This window comes from Neovison vison, chromosome 5 (genome assembly GCF_020171115.1).
Source record: "Neovison vison isolate M4711 chromosome 5, ASM_NN_V1, whole genome shotgun sequence".
Lineage (NCBI taxonomy): Eukaryota > Metazoa > Chordata > Mammalia > Carnivora > Mustelidae > Neogale > Neogale vison.
This window is the reverse complement of record NC_058095.1, coordinates 156,324,119-156,340,346: the sequence shown is the minus strand read 5'-3', so window position 1 is coordinate 156,340,346 and position 16,228 is coordinate 156,324,119. Positions and strand designations below refer to the sequence as shown.

At 37.2% G+C, this 16,228-nt stretch overlaps 1 protein-coding gene across 3 annotated transcripts in view; it reads right to left on the bottom strand.

Moving 5' to 3' along the window:
* Positions 1-16,228, bottom strand: part of PCCA (propionyl-CoA carboxylase subunit alpha) — a 402,014-nt gene that overhangs the window by 225,382 nt on the left and 160,404 nt on the right. For all 3 annotated transcript variants that reach the window (XM_044250038.1, XM_044250039.1, XM_044250040.1), the window contains 2 exons: positions 13,759-13,853; positions 10,010-10,160 (listed from right to left, as the gene is read on the bottom strand). In XM_044250038.1, coding sequence (XP_044105973.1) covers positions 10,010-10,160; positions 13,759-13,853 — 246 coding nt within the window. The remainder of the gene's footprint in view (positions 1-10,009; positions 10,161-13,758; positions 13,854-16,228) is intronic.

Sequence of the window (16,228 nt, the reverse complement as noted above, 5' to 3'; positions counted from 1 at the left end):
TGAATTATTTTATAGGTAAACATGCAAATATTTAAAATACAAGGAAAACTTGTATAATGAATACAGCCATACACTGAAGTAGCAATAGATGAAATTACATAATGTCTGAAACTTTTATTAAAATACTGCAGCTGAAAGTGGCAAAAGGAAAAGAAGGTATGCATAAAACAATCCTGGCAATGTAAACATGAAGAAAGGTTACAGTTTCACGGGACATGAAACTTCTACTCTTAGTACCTCTGTATGTTTGAAGATTACCACATGTCAAAGAGACCCAAAAAAAGGACACACAGAGGGAAGAAGAAAAAGAAGGAAGAAAGGAAAGAGGGGAAAAAAGAAATAAGGAAGAGGGGGGAAAAGGCCAAGGAAAGAAATGCAAAGAGGTCTTGAATCCAAGAATTTTCAGGGCACTGAGAATACTCTGCATGATACCTAATGGTAGATACAGGTCATCACACATTTGTGAAAACCCAAAGAATGTACAACACCAAGGACGAACCCTAATGCAAACTATGGACTTGAACTAATAACACTGCATCAACATTTATATCAATATTTATAATACTGCATCAATAATTATTTCAACATTTTCAATTTCATCAGTTGTAATGTATATACCATACTAAGACAACATGTTATTAATGGGGAATTGAGAGTGGATGGTATATGGAAACACTTTGTACTTACTTCTCATTTTTCTGTAAACCTAAAATTGCTCTGACAAATAAAGGCTATTTTTTTAATTATGACAAAAACTTCATGTATCTCTAAATCAAATAGATCCAATTAAAAAAGAAAAATCTAGAGGAATATGAATAAAACAATCAATGACCCTCAAAAACCTTGATTTGTATTACCTCAAAATACTGGAAGTATACCACAGAAGGGATCAGAACAATGTTTAAAAATCTATATTGGGGGGCCACCTGGGTGGCTCAGCAGGTTGAGCCTCTGCCTTTGGCTCAGGTCATGATCTCAGGGTCTTGGGATTGAGTCCCACATTGGGCTCTCTGCTCACCAGGGAGCCTGCTTCCCTTTCTCTCTTTCTGCTTGCCACTCTGCCTACTTGTAATCTCTGTCTGTCAAATAAATAAATAAAATCTTAAAAATAAAAAATCTACAATGGAGGGGCATCTGAGTGGCTCAGTTGTTTAAATGATTGCCTTCAGCTCAGGTCATGATCCCAGAGTCCTGGGATTGAGCCCTGCTTTGGGCTCCCTGCTTAGAGGGGAGCCTGCTTCTCCCTCTCCCGCTCCCCTTGCTTGTGCATTCTGTCAAATAAATAAATAAAATCTTAAAAAAAAAAAAAAAAAAGACCCACTATTAAGAAAGATACCAGTATAAATGGATTCACATCTGAGTTTTAATATTTAAGTAACAATAATGCCTATTCCTACCTCTACACTACTTCCACAGATAGCTTAAAAAAAATACATAAAACTTTATTACTCAAATCTGGTAAAGACAATATTTTAAAAAGTAAGAACTGTAAATCATTATATTATAATCCAGTAAAATGACAAAAGGAAAATCGTTAGGTCTAATTAAAATTTATTCCAGGAACATAGAGCAAAATTATCTCAAGAGGCTATAATGTTAATAAACTAAAAGAAAAAAGCAATTTCTCTTACTAGTAATTGGTAGACCACCAGCAGTTTTGGATACAACTAGAGATAAAGGTAAGAACTTAACGAATTTCTAGATGGGAGGGGGACAACAACTTTAAACAAACTATCAAGAATCAGAATACATCTCAATATCAAAAATCAAAACTAGAAGAATGCCAAAAAAAAAAAAAAAAAAGCCTTCAAAATGCTAAAGGAGTTATTTCCAATCCAGAATACTATACTCAAAACTCTAAAGGAAAATTTAGGAGAAAGTCTTTTTGACCTTGGGTTAGACAAAGATTATTTAGGTATGACACCAAAAACACAATCCATAAATGGGGGCAAAAATGTGGTAAATTGGACTTTATCAATAAAAACTTCTGTGCTTCAAAGGATACCATTAAGAAAAAGATAAGCCAAAAATAAATACATAAATAAGAAAAAAAGTAAAGAAAACAGATAAATCACAGGTTAGGAAAAAATATCTACAAACCGCGTATCTGTATCAAGAATGTATAAAGAATTCTTAAAGCTCAATAAGAAGTTGAACCAATTCAAAACTAGGCTAAGAATGACATTCGACACAGCAACCACAGGAGATACATGACTGACCAAACGAGCACAGAAGAGAGCTCTGTTATCATTAAGCATTAGGGAAATGCAAATTAAAACCACAATAAGAGAGCACTAAGTATCCACTGGAACGGCTATCATAAAAAAGCAATTAAAAAAAGAACTGTTCAGGAGGATATAGAAATGTGGAGAAACTAAACTCTTAACACCTTATTCACAGAAACATAAAATGATGCACCAACTGGGAAACAGTTGGACAGTTTCATAATTTATCACATCCCCAACAATTCCACTCTATGTGTCTACCCACGAGAAATGAAACAATTTGTCCAAAGACTTACATGTCAATCTTCACAGCAGCACTATCCCTAACAGCCAAAAGGGAGAAACCATTCAGATATTCAACAACTTATAAGTCGATAAGTAAAATATATGACATCCACACAATGGAATTCCACTCAGCAATAAAAAAGAATGGATTACTGTGCATTACAGCATAAATAAACCTCAAAAGCATTATGCTAAGTCAAACACAAACAACTACATATTGTTTGATTTCATATATATAAAATGTCCAGAAAAGGTCAATATAAAAACAGAAAGTATATTAACAATTGCCTGGGAATAGAGATGTAAAAAAGGGAAGGACTGGGGCGCCTGGGGGGCTCAGTGGGTTAAAGCCTCTGCCTCCAGGTCAGGTCATGATCCCAGGGTCTTAGGACTGAGCCCCACATCGGGCTCTCTGCTCAGCAAGGAGCCTGCTTCCCCCTCTCTCTCTGCCTGCCTCTCTGCCTACTTGTGATTTCTGTCTGTTAAATAAATAAAATCTTTTAAAAAATTAAATTAAAGAAATAAAAAAGGGAAGGACTATTATTAATGTGCACAGGTATCCTTATGGGTAATGCAAATGTTCTATTCTGTGATTCTGCTGTTAGCAGCCCAACTCTGTGTATTAACTAAAATCACTGATTTATTGTCTTCTTCCATTTGGGCTGCTAGTACAGAATAACATGGACTGGGTGATTTATAAAAAAGCAGAAATTTATTTCTTGCAATACTCAAACTGGAAAGTCCAAGATCAAGGTGCAAGCCGATTCAATGTCCTGCGGGAGTCACTCCCTAGGTCACAGATGGCAGTCTTCTCACTCACTCATAATAGAAGGGATAAGGTTTCTCTCTGGAGTGTCTTCATGAGTTCACAAATTCCACTCATGAGGGCTCCATCCTTATAAACTAATCACCTTCCTAACGCCCCACCTCCAAATACCATCACCTTGGAATTTATGTTTTAACATATGAGTTTGGGAGGGATACAAACATCTAGTCTATTGCATTTGTCTACTTAAAATGGATGAATGTGAGGCACTTGGGTGACTCAGCTGGTTCAGCATCTGACTCCTGGTTTCAGCTCAGGTCATGATCTCAAGGTCCTGGGATCAAGCCCCACCCTCCACCCAGGCTCTGTACTCTGCAGAGAGTCTGTTTGAGAGTCTCTGCACACCCCACCTCCTGCTTGTGTGCTCTCATTCTCTAATCTTTAAAAATAAAAAAAAAATAAAAAAAAAGATTCAAAGAAAGCTAGCTAGCTAGCTAGATAAAACGGATGAATGTTACGATTTGCAGATTATACCACAAGAAAAACTACTGGGTTTTTTTTCCCCAATAAGTTAATACAGTCATCTGCACTCATGTTAATTCTCATATAATTTAGCTCCTGGGCACTCATTCTCAGGAAGTTACTTACAGATATATCCTAGGAAAAGGGAGAATAAAACACAGTATGCAAGACAAAAATCTAAGAAAAAAGATATCCAAAAAAGAGTTGTTTAAGGAATCTTCAGGACAAAGCAGGGAAATCTCAGCTAAAAAGTCAAAATACAAAAGTAGAAGGTGATCAGTATAGACTCCAGAAGGTTAAAAAAGAAACAAACAAATACTTCTACAAAAAGGCAAAACTGACAGAATACTCAATGTACCTGAATATATTCAAACATGGGACAAGTCTGTGAATAAATTAGGGATAGAAACACTGAAAACTAAGCAAAGATCATTTTTAGTGGTAAAGAAAAAAATGGTTCAGGAAAGTGAAAGTAATCTTAGGTGACAAGAGGACTGCTGTGAATAGCATTCACACTGTGATCACAATAAAATCCCAAACACTGAGCTCACCCAACTCACGACAGAGTGGCCGTAGAAGACCGGAAGTGTGCAATGGTGCAGTGGGTATGGCAGGGTGGAAGCTGACAGAAGAAAGTGGAAAAGGGAGAAAGACCCACGTACATTTGCTGATTAAAAAGATACAAAAAATATTAAAAGAATCAACTAAATTAATTTAAACTGGTCACGGCCATCAATACTAAGCTCCTTTGTGAGAGGGAGGCAATAAATGTCCCTAAACAAAGGTAGAGGACCATCAAGAGCTCTCATCCTCCTCCCTCTCCCTCCCTCCCTGGCAGCACTGGCTGTTCCCTGCCCAAAGCTCCCCACACTATCAGTTCCCTCTTTCTAGGGATTTCTCACTTCTCCTTTTTCTGTTGTTTTTGCTTTTTCCTTTTTTGATGGGTTTTGGTAGTTACTCAAGTGTTGCTATTGGATCAGAAGGCAAGGAACATGCCAGTTCAGCTGTTCTAAACCCCATGATTTCATAACCAGGTGAAAATTCATCAGTTACAAAGATAAGCTTATCACCCATCTAAGAACTCAGAACAGACATTGCCCACAGATACCTCTCAAAAGTAAGTTCTTGATTTTAAAAAGAAACAGAAGAACCACCCAAACCTAAAATGAATCAAAATGAAGAACAGATTAATCACAGAGCTCCGGTGAGATGCGGATGGTGACCATGAAAACAACTTAAAACACAAACCACGAAAACACTAGAAAAGCAAGGCCTGAAGAAAAGTCATATTACAGTAATACAAAACTAATAATAAAAATAGTAAAATGAAGAATTAGGGGGAAAGACAGCAGGATTAAATATAAATATGCCAATTTCCATTCATTTCTGTAAAAGGGAAACACTACATTCTCTCAAATTGGAATATGAAGAAATATGATGGCAAAAATATAAATGGTTTTAATAACCATTTTTCTTATTATTAAGAACATCTTCTGAGGAATTACTCTCTGTGGAAAATTAGAAACATTTATCTAATACTCCAGCAATTTCATCATTTTTAACCTCTTTTTCTGTGGTTAAATATAAATGAAATAAGCTAATTCTAAAACATCATATGGAAAAACGAGAGTAATGAGAAAGGAACAGTCCTGCTGGATACTGTGTTATAACACAAAGATGTAACACCTGAAATAGTGTGGTACTAGCACATGATTAAACAGCCAGGTTAAAAAAAGAAAACAGTCAAATAAACAGATCTGAACACACAGGAGTTCAGTATATAATTAAGATGATTTCTAATTACTACATAAAAGAACGATTATTCAGTAATGGTTGTGACAGTCAGGTAGCCATTTTTTAAATTAAAAAATCAAATCAAAATTCCAGATGGAATGAAAATTTCACCAGGAATGATGCAATAAGTACTAAAAGAAAACATGAAAGAAAAATGTTTAATTTATGAATGTGTAGGAAAAGCCTAAGTATGTTTTAACACCAGAAATAAGAGATTTAAAATTCAACTATAAGATTTAAAAACAAAAAATTTCTAAATAGAAAGAAAAAACAATATACAAAGTCGAAAAGGCAACAGGTGAAGGAAAAATAAATCACATCTGGATTTGGTGTTTTTTTAATCTACATTTATTTGATAATCTTACCAGGAAATGGCTTGTGGCTAAGAGAAGAAACCAATTACTTCCTCACAGAACATCTTAGCATTATTCCCCACACCTCATTTCCATGAGGGGCAATTTGATTCCCTGTGCACACAGGGGGTAAGAAGCACAGGAGAGGAAGCCCAAAACTATTAAACTCAGAGCTTATGTAAGAGTTGCTGCTTTATCTGCCCGTCCTCTACTTTGGAGGGGAGGGCGGCGGTGGAGGGGAAGCATGGGCCTGCGAGCAAACTTGGCTCTGGAATGTACATCTATCTTTCTGAGGTGAGAAGGGGAACCTCAACAAATGGCTCTAAGGAAAAATTCGACTCTCTCTCCAGCACACTCTATCTTAACGACTCTGTAGAAATGTGAAAAATATTCAGGGAGCATCGCTTCTTTGTGATACCACAAATGGCTAACTGCTTTAAAAAAAATGACACCTTTAATAAGAAAACCCAAAGGGCAAAGGAGCTAATGGTCAATTCAAAGAAAATGAAATGTTAATCTATGAAGAAAAATTAAACCTCACTCATAAGAAGGAAAATGAAAATGATATATAATTTCTCACTATCAGAAAAAGACCAGCAGTCAAAGATCCTTTTGGCCAGGGAGTAAAAGGCACTGATAATACTTAAGTAAATTATTAAAATTCATGTTTCCCCCAGAAATTCTACTTCCACATGTGCAAAATCAGGATATAAAGGGTCATTCATAATTGCCAATATTAGCGATAGCAAAATACTGGGAAAATTGCCAACGGGAAACTGGTGAAATTACAGGATTACATCTACAACTGAGTATTAAAAATCATAAAAATGAAGAAGACAATGCTTTAAGTTAAGTGTGGAACATTACCAAAGACACACTGTTGGGGCACCTGGGTGGCTCAGTGGGTTAAAGCCTCTGCCTTGGGCTCAGGTCATGATCTCAGGGTCCTGGGTTCGAGCCCCGCATCAAGCTCTCTGCTCAGCGGGGAGCCTGCTTCCCCCGCCCCCTCTGCCTGCCTCTCTGCCTACTTGTGATCTCTCTCTGTCAAATAAATAAATAAAATCTTTGGGGAAAAAAAAAAAAGACACACTGTTAAGTAAAACAGTTGCCTCTTGAGGGAAATCAAATGGTTGTGATAAAATGTGGTATGGAGAGTTACTTTTCCATTGTATACGGTTTTGAAACGTTTGGATTTCTTTTCTTTTCTCTTTTTTACCAAACATTGCCAATTCTTGGTTTTATCATCCAATAAGAAACTAAAATTATTCAAGCAAAACTACATATAATTTAGTTAATTAAAATAGCATTTTAACAAGATTACGATTTTTGGCAGCGTATTTCCCCAACTCTCTACCCATCTTTCCTAAGCAGAAGGAAGGAAAAGGTGACACAGACACAGATACGCATGTGTGGGTGGGTATGTATGTGAGCTTCTAGGACAGAAAATGAAGAGAACATTTCGAGCAAAAGGAGTAGCATATAAAGGCACACAGAGGTCAAACAGAAGGGCATACTCGGGAAAGAAAGGAGTCTCACCTAACTAGTACATCAAGAATGGCACTGGCAGGAACGAGGACTGAGGGAAGATGAAAGACACAGTGAAAAGGGACCTGTAAGGCAGAAACACTTGAATTTTATCAGTAAGAAACAGAAAACCAACACCTGTGAACACAAACAAACATATATAAGGACAGCATAAGTAATTCTGATAAATAAATTTTAACCAGACTGAGAACAAAACCAGTCAACAAGTATCCATACACCAAACCTGGGGACTTTCTCAGTGTTACATCTCTTTAAGAAGAAACCTGTATTTCAAATTTCACTCTTAAAAAAAATACCAAACAAAGACAAGACGCTACTCATATTTCTGTTACCAGAAAAAAGCGTGTAACTTGAAGCTCGAAAAAGTGACAGTTCAATCAAGATATTTCAAGGAAGGAAAAAAACAAACAAACAAAAAAAACACAGAAAATTATAGCTCTCCAGGCTCAAAATGAAACACTAATTAGAGATAACATATATCTGAGAAGATGAAGAATTTGGCAAATATGCCTTAAGTATTATAATTTAAGGTTAGTAAAAAAAATTTGAAAAAGAAAATCTACTATTAAAAGAACATTTGAGTTATTTAAATATCAGATAGAAGTCTTTGAAATATTTAAGAATGGCTTTCTGAATACAATGAAATCCAAAGTTCTTTAATCACACTCCCATTCGGTCACAGCCTCTACCACCGAACATCCCCCCATCACACAGATGCTTCTAGAAAATCAAAATTAATTTATCTGGTAACTGATAGGATTATGGTCACTGGAAATATATGCACAGTAAAGAAATATTAAAACATTAAATGGGAGACACAAATGAATCCAAGTGATATTAAAAAGCATAAAATGAGGTACTATCAGATATAATAAAATGAATCTCTTCTTGAAATTAATTTTTTCTTTAAATTCATTTATACTCTTTTCTTCAAAGTATACAACATAACTTGCTGACAACCATCCAAGATATACGACATAAACCTAAGTATCTAATGATTTTGGCCAAGTGCATAGCATTATTTGATATAAATCCCAACTTCCAGAGGTCTTATACCAAAACCAACAATGGTAAAAACTCAGAAAAGCTTATGGGTTGAGATAGATGAACCAGAAACACACACACACACACACGCACATGCACATAGTAATAAAGTGTCCTAAAAACAGTACTGGTTATTAATTCTGTAAATTCTGCTACGTGCCCGAATTAAACAATCTAGTAGCTCTTTTGTCTGGAATAAAATACAAATGTCTTATAGTCACTCTCAATTGCCTTCAGAATCATATTACAAACTAGTATTCCCATTATGGCATAATAAAGTCTCCATTTTAATCAAAAACACAATTTCCCAGCTAATTATCTAATTAGATATTCTTTGTTATAAGGACTAATTTTAATCAAAATCAAATCAATCTCTAAAAGACAAAATTCTGCCACTCCTAAAGATATTCACACCAATAAATTATAGGTTAAATAAGTGATCTCAAACACAAATCTCATAAGTTTTGAACAACAATAACTTAAACTCTACAAATATTTACAATAGCTTTCAAATGCATCTAGATACCATAAATTCTGCCATACTAAATGAAAACCAGCCCCACAGCGTAATCTTATAAGCATAATGTTGAAAAAAGCAAGATATAGAAAACTGCATATTACATGATCCCACAGATTTAAAGGTTAAAAAACAAGTACAATTACATATTGCTTAGGTGTGCACAATTAAAAGGAAAAATGATACAGAAATGCAAGCATTTAGAACTCAGAACAGTAAACAGCTCGAGGAGGATGGATGAGGAACACTTAGAAGGAGAAGCAGGTGATAGGTGGGGTGGTAAGAAGTGCTAGCATTTGGGGACTTGTAGATCCACTTGACGTTTACATGCATTTTTGTGTTTTATGTACTTTTCTGCATGTGTCTATTAGTTTACAACTTAAATAAAAGGAAAAGGGCAAGAAGGAAGGAAAGCCACGAGTCCTCCAGGGCCCTTGGTCGGAACAGCGGGAGCACATCCCTAAGTCAACAGTTCCAGAGCTGCTGTTAGACGTCTCAGCCTCAACCCTGTGTCAGGGGGCACCCCCTATAGAAGCCAGGCTGAGGGGCAGAGTTCTGAGTGTCATTCCTGTAACTCACTCTAGGTACTCTTCCTTCCTCCATCCCTTCAGAGATCTTGAAGGCACAGAATCCCTTCTGTTTATCACATCTAACAGCAGTTCTCTTAACAGCACATGAACCCCTAACCGAGACAAGTCATCAAGAGAGGTGTGAAAGAACCAAAGTGGAATTTCCAGTATGGAGTGTTAACAGTAATGAGGCAGAAGGGCTAGACACTGACCATTAAATTAACCTGATATTTACCTATCACTCCCAACAGATGTCTTAGCACAAGCACAAAAAAATGGTATCTTTATTTAACACTTTATGAAGGTGGACTTTTGACTTTCATAAAAACAAAAAGGAGTGGGAGAGGAAGGGGGAAGTCAAGAGGCCAGGTGAGGAATGAAAAAGTTACCTGGAGTCTCGTATTCATTTCCAAAAAATAAAAATTCTTCTTTGAGTCCACAAGAAATTCCACGGTCCCAGCAGAGGAATATTTCACTGCTTTGGCAAGAGCTACAGCTTGTTCTCCCATTGCTCTTCGAGTCTCCGAATCCAGAAAAATGCTACAAACGCAGAAAGAGTAATCAACATTTTGAACAAAAGTCATCTCTTGCATGCACCATATAAAATTTTTTTTAAAGGCAGGGCCCCTGGATAGCTCAGTGGGTTAAAGCTTCTGCCTTCAGCTCCGGTCATGGTCTCAGGGTCCTGGGATCAAGCCCCACATCAGGCTCTCTGCTCAACGGGGAGCCTGCTTCCTCCTCTCTCCCTGCCTGCCTCTCTGACTACTTGTGATCTCTGTCTGTCATTTACTTATTTTAAAATAAACTTTTTAAAAAAATTTTTTTTCTTAAAGGCTACTCAAATGCAATCATCTGTATCAATTTAAAATTTTATACCATATGCTTTACATATGTTTATAACACAGGCTTTTTGTATTATCAAGCCTAACATGTTTAAATAAGTCAGCTTCAAATTTTTATAAAACTAACATGTGAACTTTCTACATGACGGTGCGATTTCCATCCATTTTAGCCCAAGTAGTTGTTTCAACCAGTAGACCTTAACATCCATATTCAGAACTTCCCTAAGCTCAAGTGGGGAGACACGTCTTAGGGCGAACACATGTGCTGGATGAGCTGCCACCAGGCGAGCCCTGACCAGGACAGGGAGCTCAGCAATGAATCAACAATACACACTAAGTAAGGCAGCTTTCAACAGAAACGTATATAAAACAAGGGTATGTCAGGATGTTTTCATCGAGGTTACGTACTGATTAAAACGTCCTGACTAGAGGCTCAGGGGACTAACTCCGTACTTCCCCCATGTATTCGCTCATTCAGGGCTCGCAGTGACTCTGTGATAACTGACTGTACATCTAGTGAATCCTCAAAACTCTGGCTTCACGATATCAAAATTACCCTCCAGCAGGCAAAAAAAGCTCAAATGTCTTCAATAAACCCTAAAAAAAAAAAAGAATATTTGTGTATTTTCACATATTTTGCTTCTATGCAAGAAAGGCTCTAAGAAATAGAACATTGATTACTTTTCTCTTCATGGATTAAACCTTATGGATCAAGGTTTAGGTGATTTTTATAAAATCTTTATTATGGAAGAGTACAATGAGTTTCTATGCACCTGGTTCCCATGTGGAATTATTAATACACAGCTGGTCTTGTCTGCACCACACATCTTCTTTTCAACCAGGCCCACCTGTTTTTTGTTTTGGTTTTTGGGGTTTTTCTTACAAATTTTATTTTAAATCAAATCCCAAATTAGATATCATTTCATCTACAGAAACTTCCATATCCAATTCTAATTAGTCAGAACTTCTTAATGGCATTTAATATCCAGTTAGTATTCAAATCTCCCTAATCATTTCCATTTTTTTCAGGTAATAACATTGAGTCAGAACTCAAATAAGGTCCAGCCACTCCATTCGCTTATTTATTATTACATCTTTACAGTTCTTTTAACTTGTAATGTTCTCATCCCCTTTTTCTAAGACAACGATCTGCTCCTTTTCCTCTCATTTCTCACAATTTGGGTTCAACCCCAGAGTTGCACACCATTTTAACATCTGCATTGTATTTCTATTTTTCATAAACTGCTGGCTAGATCTAGAACCCTGAAGAGATTTCAGGTTGGACTGGAGGAGGAGGAGGCATGAATATTACACGAGTGGGAAGTGCACCTCCTAACTGTGTCCCTTTTGGTGTTTAGGATTAATCACTGAACTTAGGTATTCTGAATCCTATTTACCTATCATAAACAACAGTTCTGCATCAACCTAATGGATATAAGCACAGATGACATTTCAATGATAACTAACTGACAAAATCAATACCAAAAAAAAAAAAAAAAAAGAAGAAAGAAAGAAAGAACGAACCAACCCCAAAATTAACATCATGACATTTGGAGAATCTCAAAGACAGTGGAGTAAACTATTCTTGTACTATCTGACCTTGTCCTTTCTCTTGTCATAAACTCTGCTAGTAACACTCAGAGCTGTAAGCAACCTCATCATGGCACTCAAAACACAGCAGTAAATTCCTATTCTAGAAACTGAAAACTGAATATTCCACTTATTTAAGATTTTACAAATAGTAATATACAAATACCTAACAAGTCACTATTAATGACCAGTTCTCATTTGGGGGTTTGTTTTTTGTTTTTGTTCCTACTGCTTTAAAGTTTCCTCTTTTTCTCTCAATTAATAGATGAGTTTGTATGAAAGACTTTATTTCTAGAGAAAGAGAGAGGAAACAAAATAATAGTTCAAGGTTCCCAATCTGTGAAAGATTTTTATAGCAGGTAAAACCTGAATGGGTTTAAAAAGAAAAAGTTAATTACACTGGATGGAATAAGAAAAGGACACAAAACTACAGAAGTGGTGTGTCAGAGATGATCCTGTTCCACCAGCAATGGACCCTGCTTCCACACAACTAGAATTTTAGCAGAGTACAAGGTTACTTCATTTTGAAAAGACATTTCCCAACTTCCCTAGCGAAGTCCCTAACTTCAGATCACCACCAAGCAATCAGCACTTGCAGGTTCTGGGGCCATTCCTTAAACATACAAGTAGAACATTCCTTTTGCCTTTCTTCTTCCTTTCCTTGCATCCTGGTGTTGGGCCATGAGGTAGGGTCATGCCCCACGTACGAAGCAGTGGGCTGTTCTTCACCGCCCAGTGACTGGATTTCAAGCTGAGTTCCCCAAGAGGCAGGAAACGGAAGCTGGCAGCCTCCTAAGGCCTGCACACAGTATCCCTCCCATGCAGTCTATTCTCAGAGCACAGAATAAAGGGAGGGTACACAAAGATCCCTACCTCCACTCTTCATCAAGAGAAGTGGCAAAATACTTGGGAACCATGCTTTAAAACTACCACACCATATTATATGTTTAAAACCCAATATAATTAAGGCAGGGCTTGCTTTGGACCATTACCCTATAATTTGAAAATTCACTCATATTCACATCTACTCTTTATAGAAATTATACATACATATCAAGGCACATTGGTATGACTAAGTTACAACTGGCTAACCTCCTTATCACCTGATTATTAAAAATAACAACGTAGATTCAACTGGGGGACTTTAAAGAATGCAGAGCCAACTACAATATATACAAATATCAACCTAGCATCAAATTAGAAATGAAGTTCCATGAAATCTCTACACTAAACACAGTCTAAAGGTAACCTGGAGAAGAACTCAAAACTGGTAAATCAGGGAATTCCTAAAATCCATGCTTTGAAGGTAAGATAAATTCAAAACTTCAGAATCAATTTTATGAAGCCTTCACCAACAGAAGAGCCTAGAAGGCATGTATCCCCAGACATTCGGCAAGCCCAGAAACGCCAGCAGGGTCCCGACTACCTAGAAGCCCATGGCAGTCAGAGCTGGCTATCCACCCAACTCTCGCCTCTAACAAACCCTCCTTTTTTCCCCAAGTAGTCTCTCACTTGCACTTCAGTCATGCACGGACGGACTGAGGAAGACCGAGTGACAAATTCTTGATTATAAAAATACTCACTAATGGACTCTACCATGACAATCCCACCGAATCGCTCCTGAAGCAGCTTCAGCCAATAAAATGGGAAAGCAGTACACTAAACAAAACACTCAATTCTGAGCGGTCATTAGGGAAAACGCTTACCTTGGTGCTTCCTCCACCACTTTCTGATTTCTTCGCTGAATTGAGCACTCCCGTTCGTTGAGCCAGAGCGCATTCCCGTGTTTGTCACCTAAAACCTGGCAAAGTAATACCGTTTGAACACCTGCACACTCGTACCTCCAGAGAATGTGCCCAGTTAACATTTCCACCGTACAACACCCCTTGGTTTTTACCACTTGAACCTCCCAGAACACATGTACCTCTTAATTATGTTCCTCTTTTGGTTGATGTTAATAGAAGAAAACTCTATTTATAACCCTGAAACTCACTAAACTGTTTTAGAAAGACTTGAGGAAAAAAATTCTCACACGAGGGGCGCCTGGGTGGCTCAGTGGGTTAAGCCGCTGCCTTCGGCTCAGGTCATGGTCTCAGGGTCCTGGGATCGAGTCCCGCATCGGGCTCTCTGCTCAGCGGGGAGCCTGCTTCCTCCTCTCTCTCTCTCTGCCTGCCTCTCTGCCTACTTGTGATCTCTCTCTGTCAAATAAATAAATAAAATCTTAAAAAAAAAAAATTCTCACACGATATTTCACTCAGCACATTGGGAATGTAACAGCAATTGTACAAATTTTGTGAAGGACATGGAGTGTCGAGAAAAAGAATATACATTCTAGATATCCGTGGTGCTTTAGGAAAACCGTTAAGTGTTATTACAAACATTAGTTTGTTTTTAACATAATTGTCTGTTGATCAGGAAATTCTATTTTATTCACATCCAATATTACTCTATTCTTACATAGGATGCTTTTACTGTGCTTTATTTTTGTTATAGAAACTGACAAAAGGTCTGGTGTTAACATGTAACACATTATGATTTTTCCTGTTTGTAATACTGAGAAATAAGCTGGAGTTGCCAGATAAAATAACAGGACATTCACAGATGAATGTGAATTTCAAAGACTTGTTTATTTACTTCTAGAGAGAGTACACACATGAGCAGGGGGCAGGGCAGAGGGAGAGAGAGAGAATCTCCAGCACACTCCCCACTGAGAACCGGGCCAGACACAGGGCTCAATCTCACGGCCCTGAGATCCTGACCTGAGCTGAAATCAAAAGTTGGAGGCTTAACCAACTGAGCCACCCTGGCACCCGTGAATTTTAATTTCAAATAAACAACAAAAAATCTTAATAAAAATAGGTCCCAAATACTTATTGGGACATACTTCCACTTAAAAAAATACTGCTTATCTGAAATTCAAATTTAACATGTATCTTATCAACTAAATCTGGTAACCCTGAAGCATGCTCTTGGTTAGTATTTTTGCACAGAATGTTTGCTTCTAGGAATAGATTACTCTATCTTCATAATTAAGGAGGAGTTACATATTACTGAATGCATATACTAAGTTCACAGGCTATTCTAGAAGTCAAAAGGCTAGGCAACAATTTTTTTTAAAAAGATTTTATTTATTTATTTATTTGACAGACAAGAGATTACAAGTAGGCAGAGAGAGAAGGAGTGGGGAGCAGGCTCCCTGCTGATCAGAGAGCCCCATGCTGAGCAGAGAGCCTGATACAGGGCTCAATCCCAGGATTCCGGGATCACGACCTGAGCGGAAGGCAGAGGCTTTAACCCACTGAGTCACCCAGGAGCCCCTAGGCAATAATTTTAACTGAGAATTGCTACGCAACTTCTCTATGCAAGTCACATTTTTTCCTTATGGATTATAAATAGCAATATATCATCTTAGTACTACATATGGTGCTAAAAATATAAAACCAAAAAAAGATCATGTAAACAATAGTGAACAATAAAATGAGTAGTTAACATATGAATGTAAATTTAATTTTTAGTAATAAAACCTATCTAAACCTCAAGAATGATTCCAAGCAAAGGGAAATACTGCAGTAATGAAATGCCAAAGTTGCAATTTCATTTTTAAGTCTCAAAGGAGGTTGCATGAAGTACTGCCTAAAAAACACTTTAACACTAAAAAATACTTTAACACTAAATTTATTCTACTTCTTTTCACCCTAGTTGACAAGGAACCGAAACCGGACTGTGTGTCCAAGAAATAAAGCCATGATGACCAAGAATTCTCAGAAATATTTCTAACTATACAATATTAGATTCATATATAGAATTACATTTGTTTTCTCCTAAAGTCCCAAAAGTCCACTTAGTCTCCTAATTCTTTTTAAAAAAATCTTGTCATGGGGTCATCTGGGTGGCTCAGCTGGTTAAGCAACCAACTTGATTTTGGCTTGGGTCAAGATCCCAGAGTTGTAAGACTGTCCCCAGTGGCTGTGGAACCTGCATAAGACTCTCTCTCTCCCACTGCCCCATTCCTTGAGCTCTATCTCTCTTACGAAAAGAAAAAAAAATGTTATTTCCTAAGCATTCAACAAAAATAGTATTTTTAAAGATTCACTTGTGAATCTTTAAAAAGATTTTTAAAGGAGGTGGAGAGGCAGAGTGAGGAGGAGAGAGAATCCTCAAGGCGACTCCCCACTG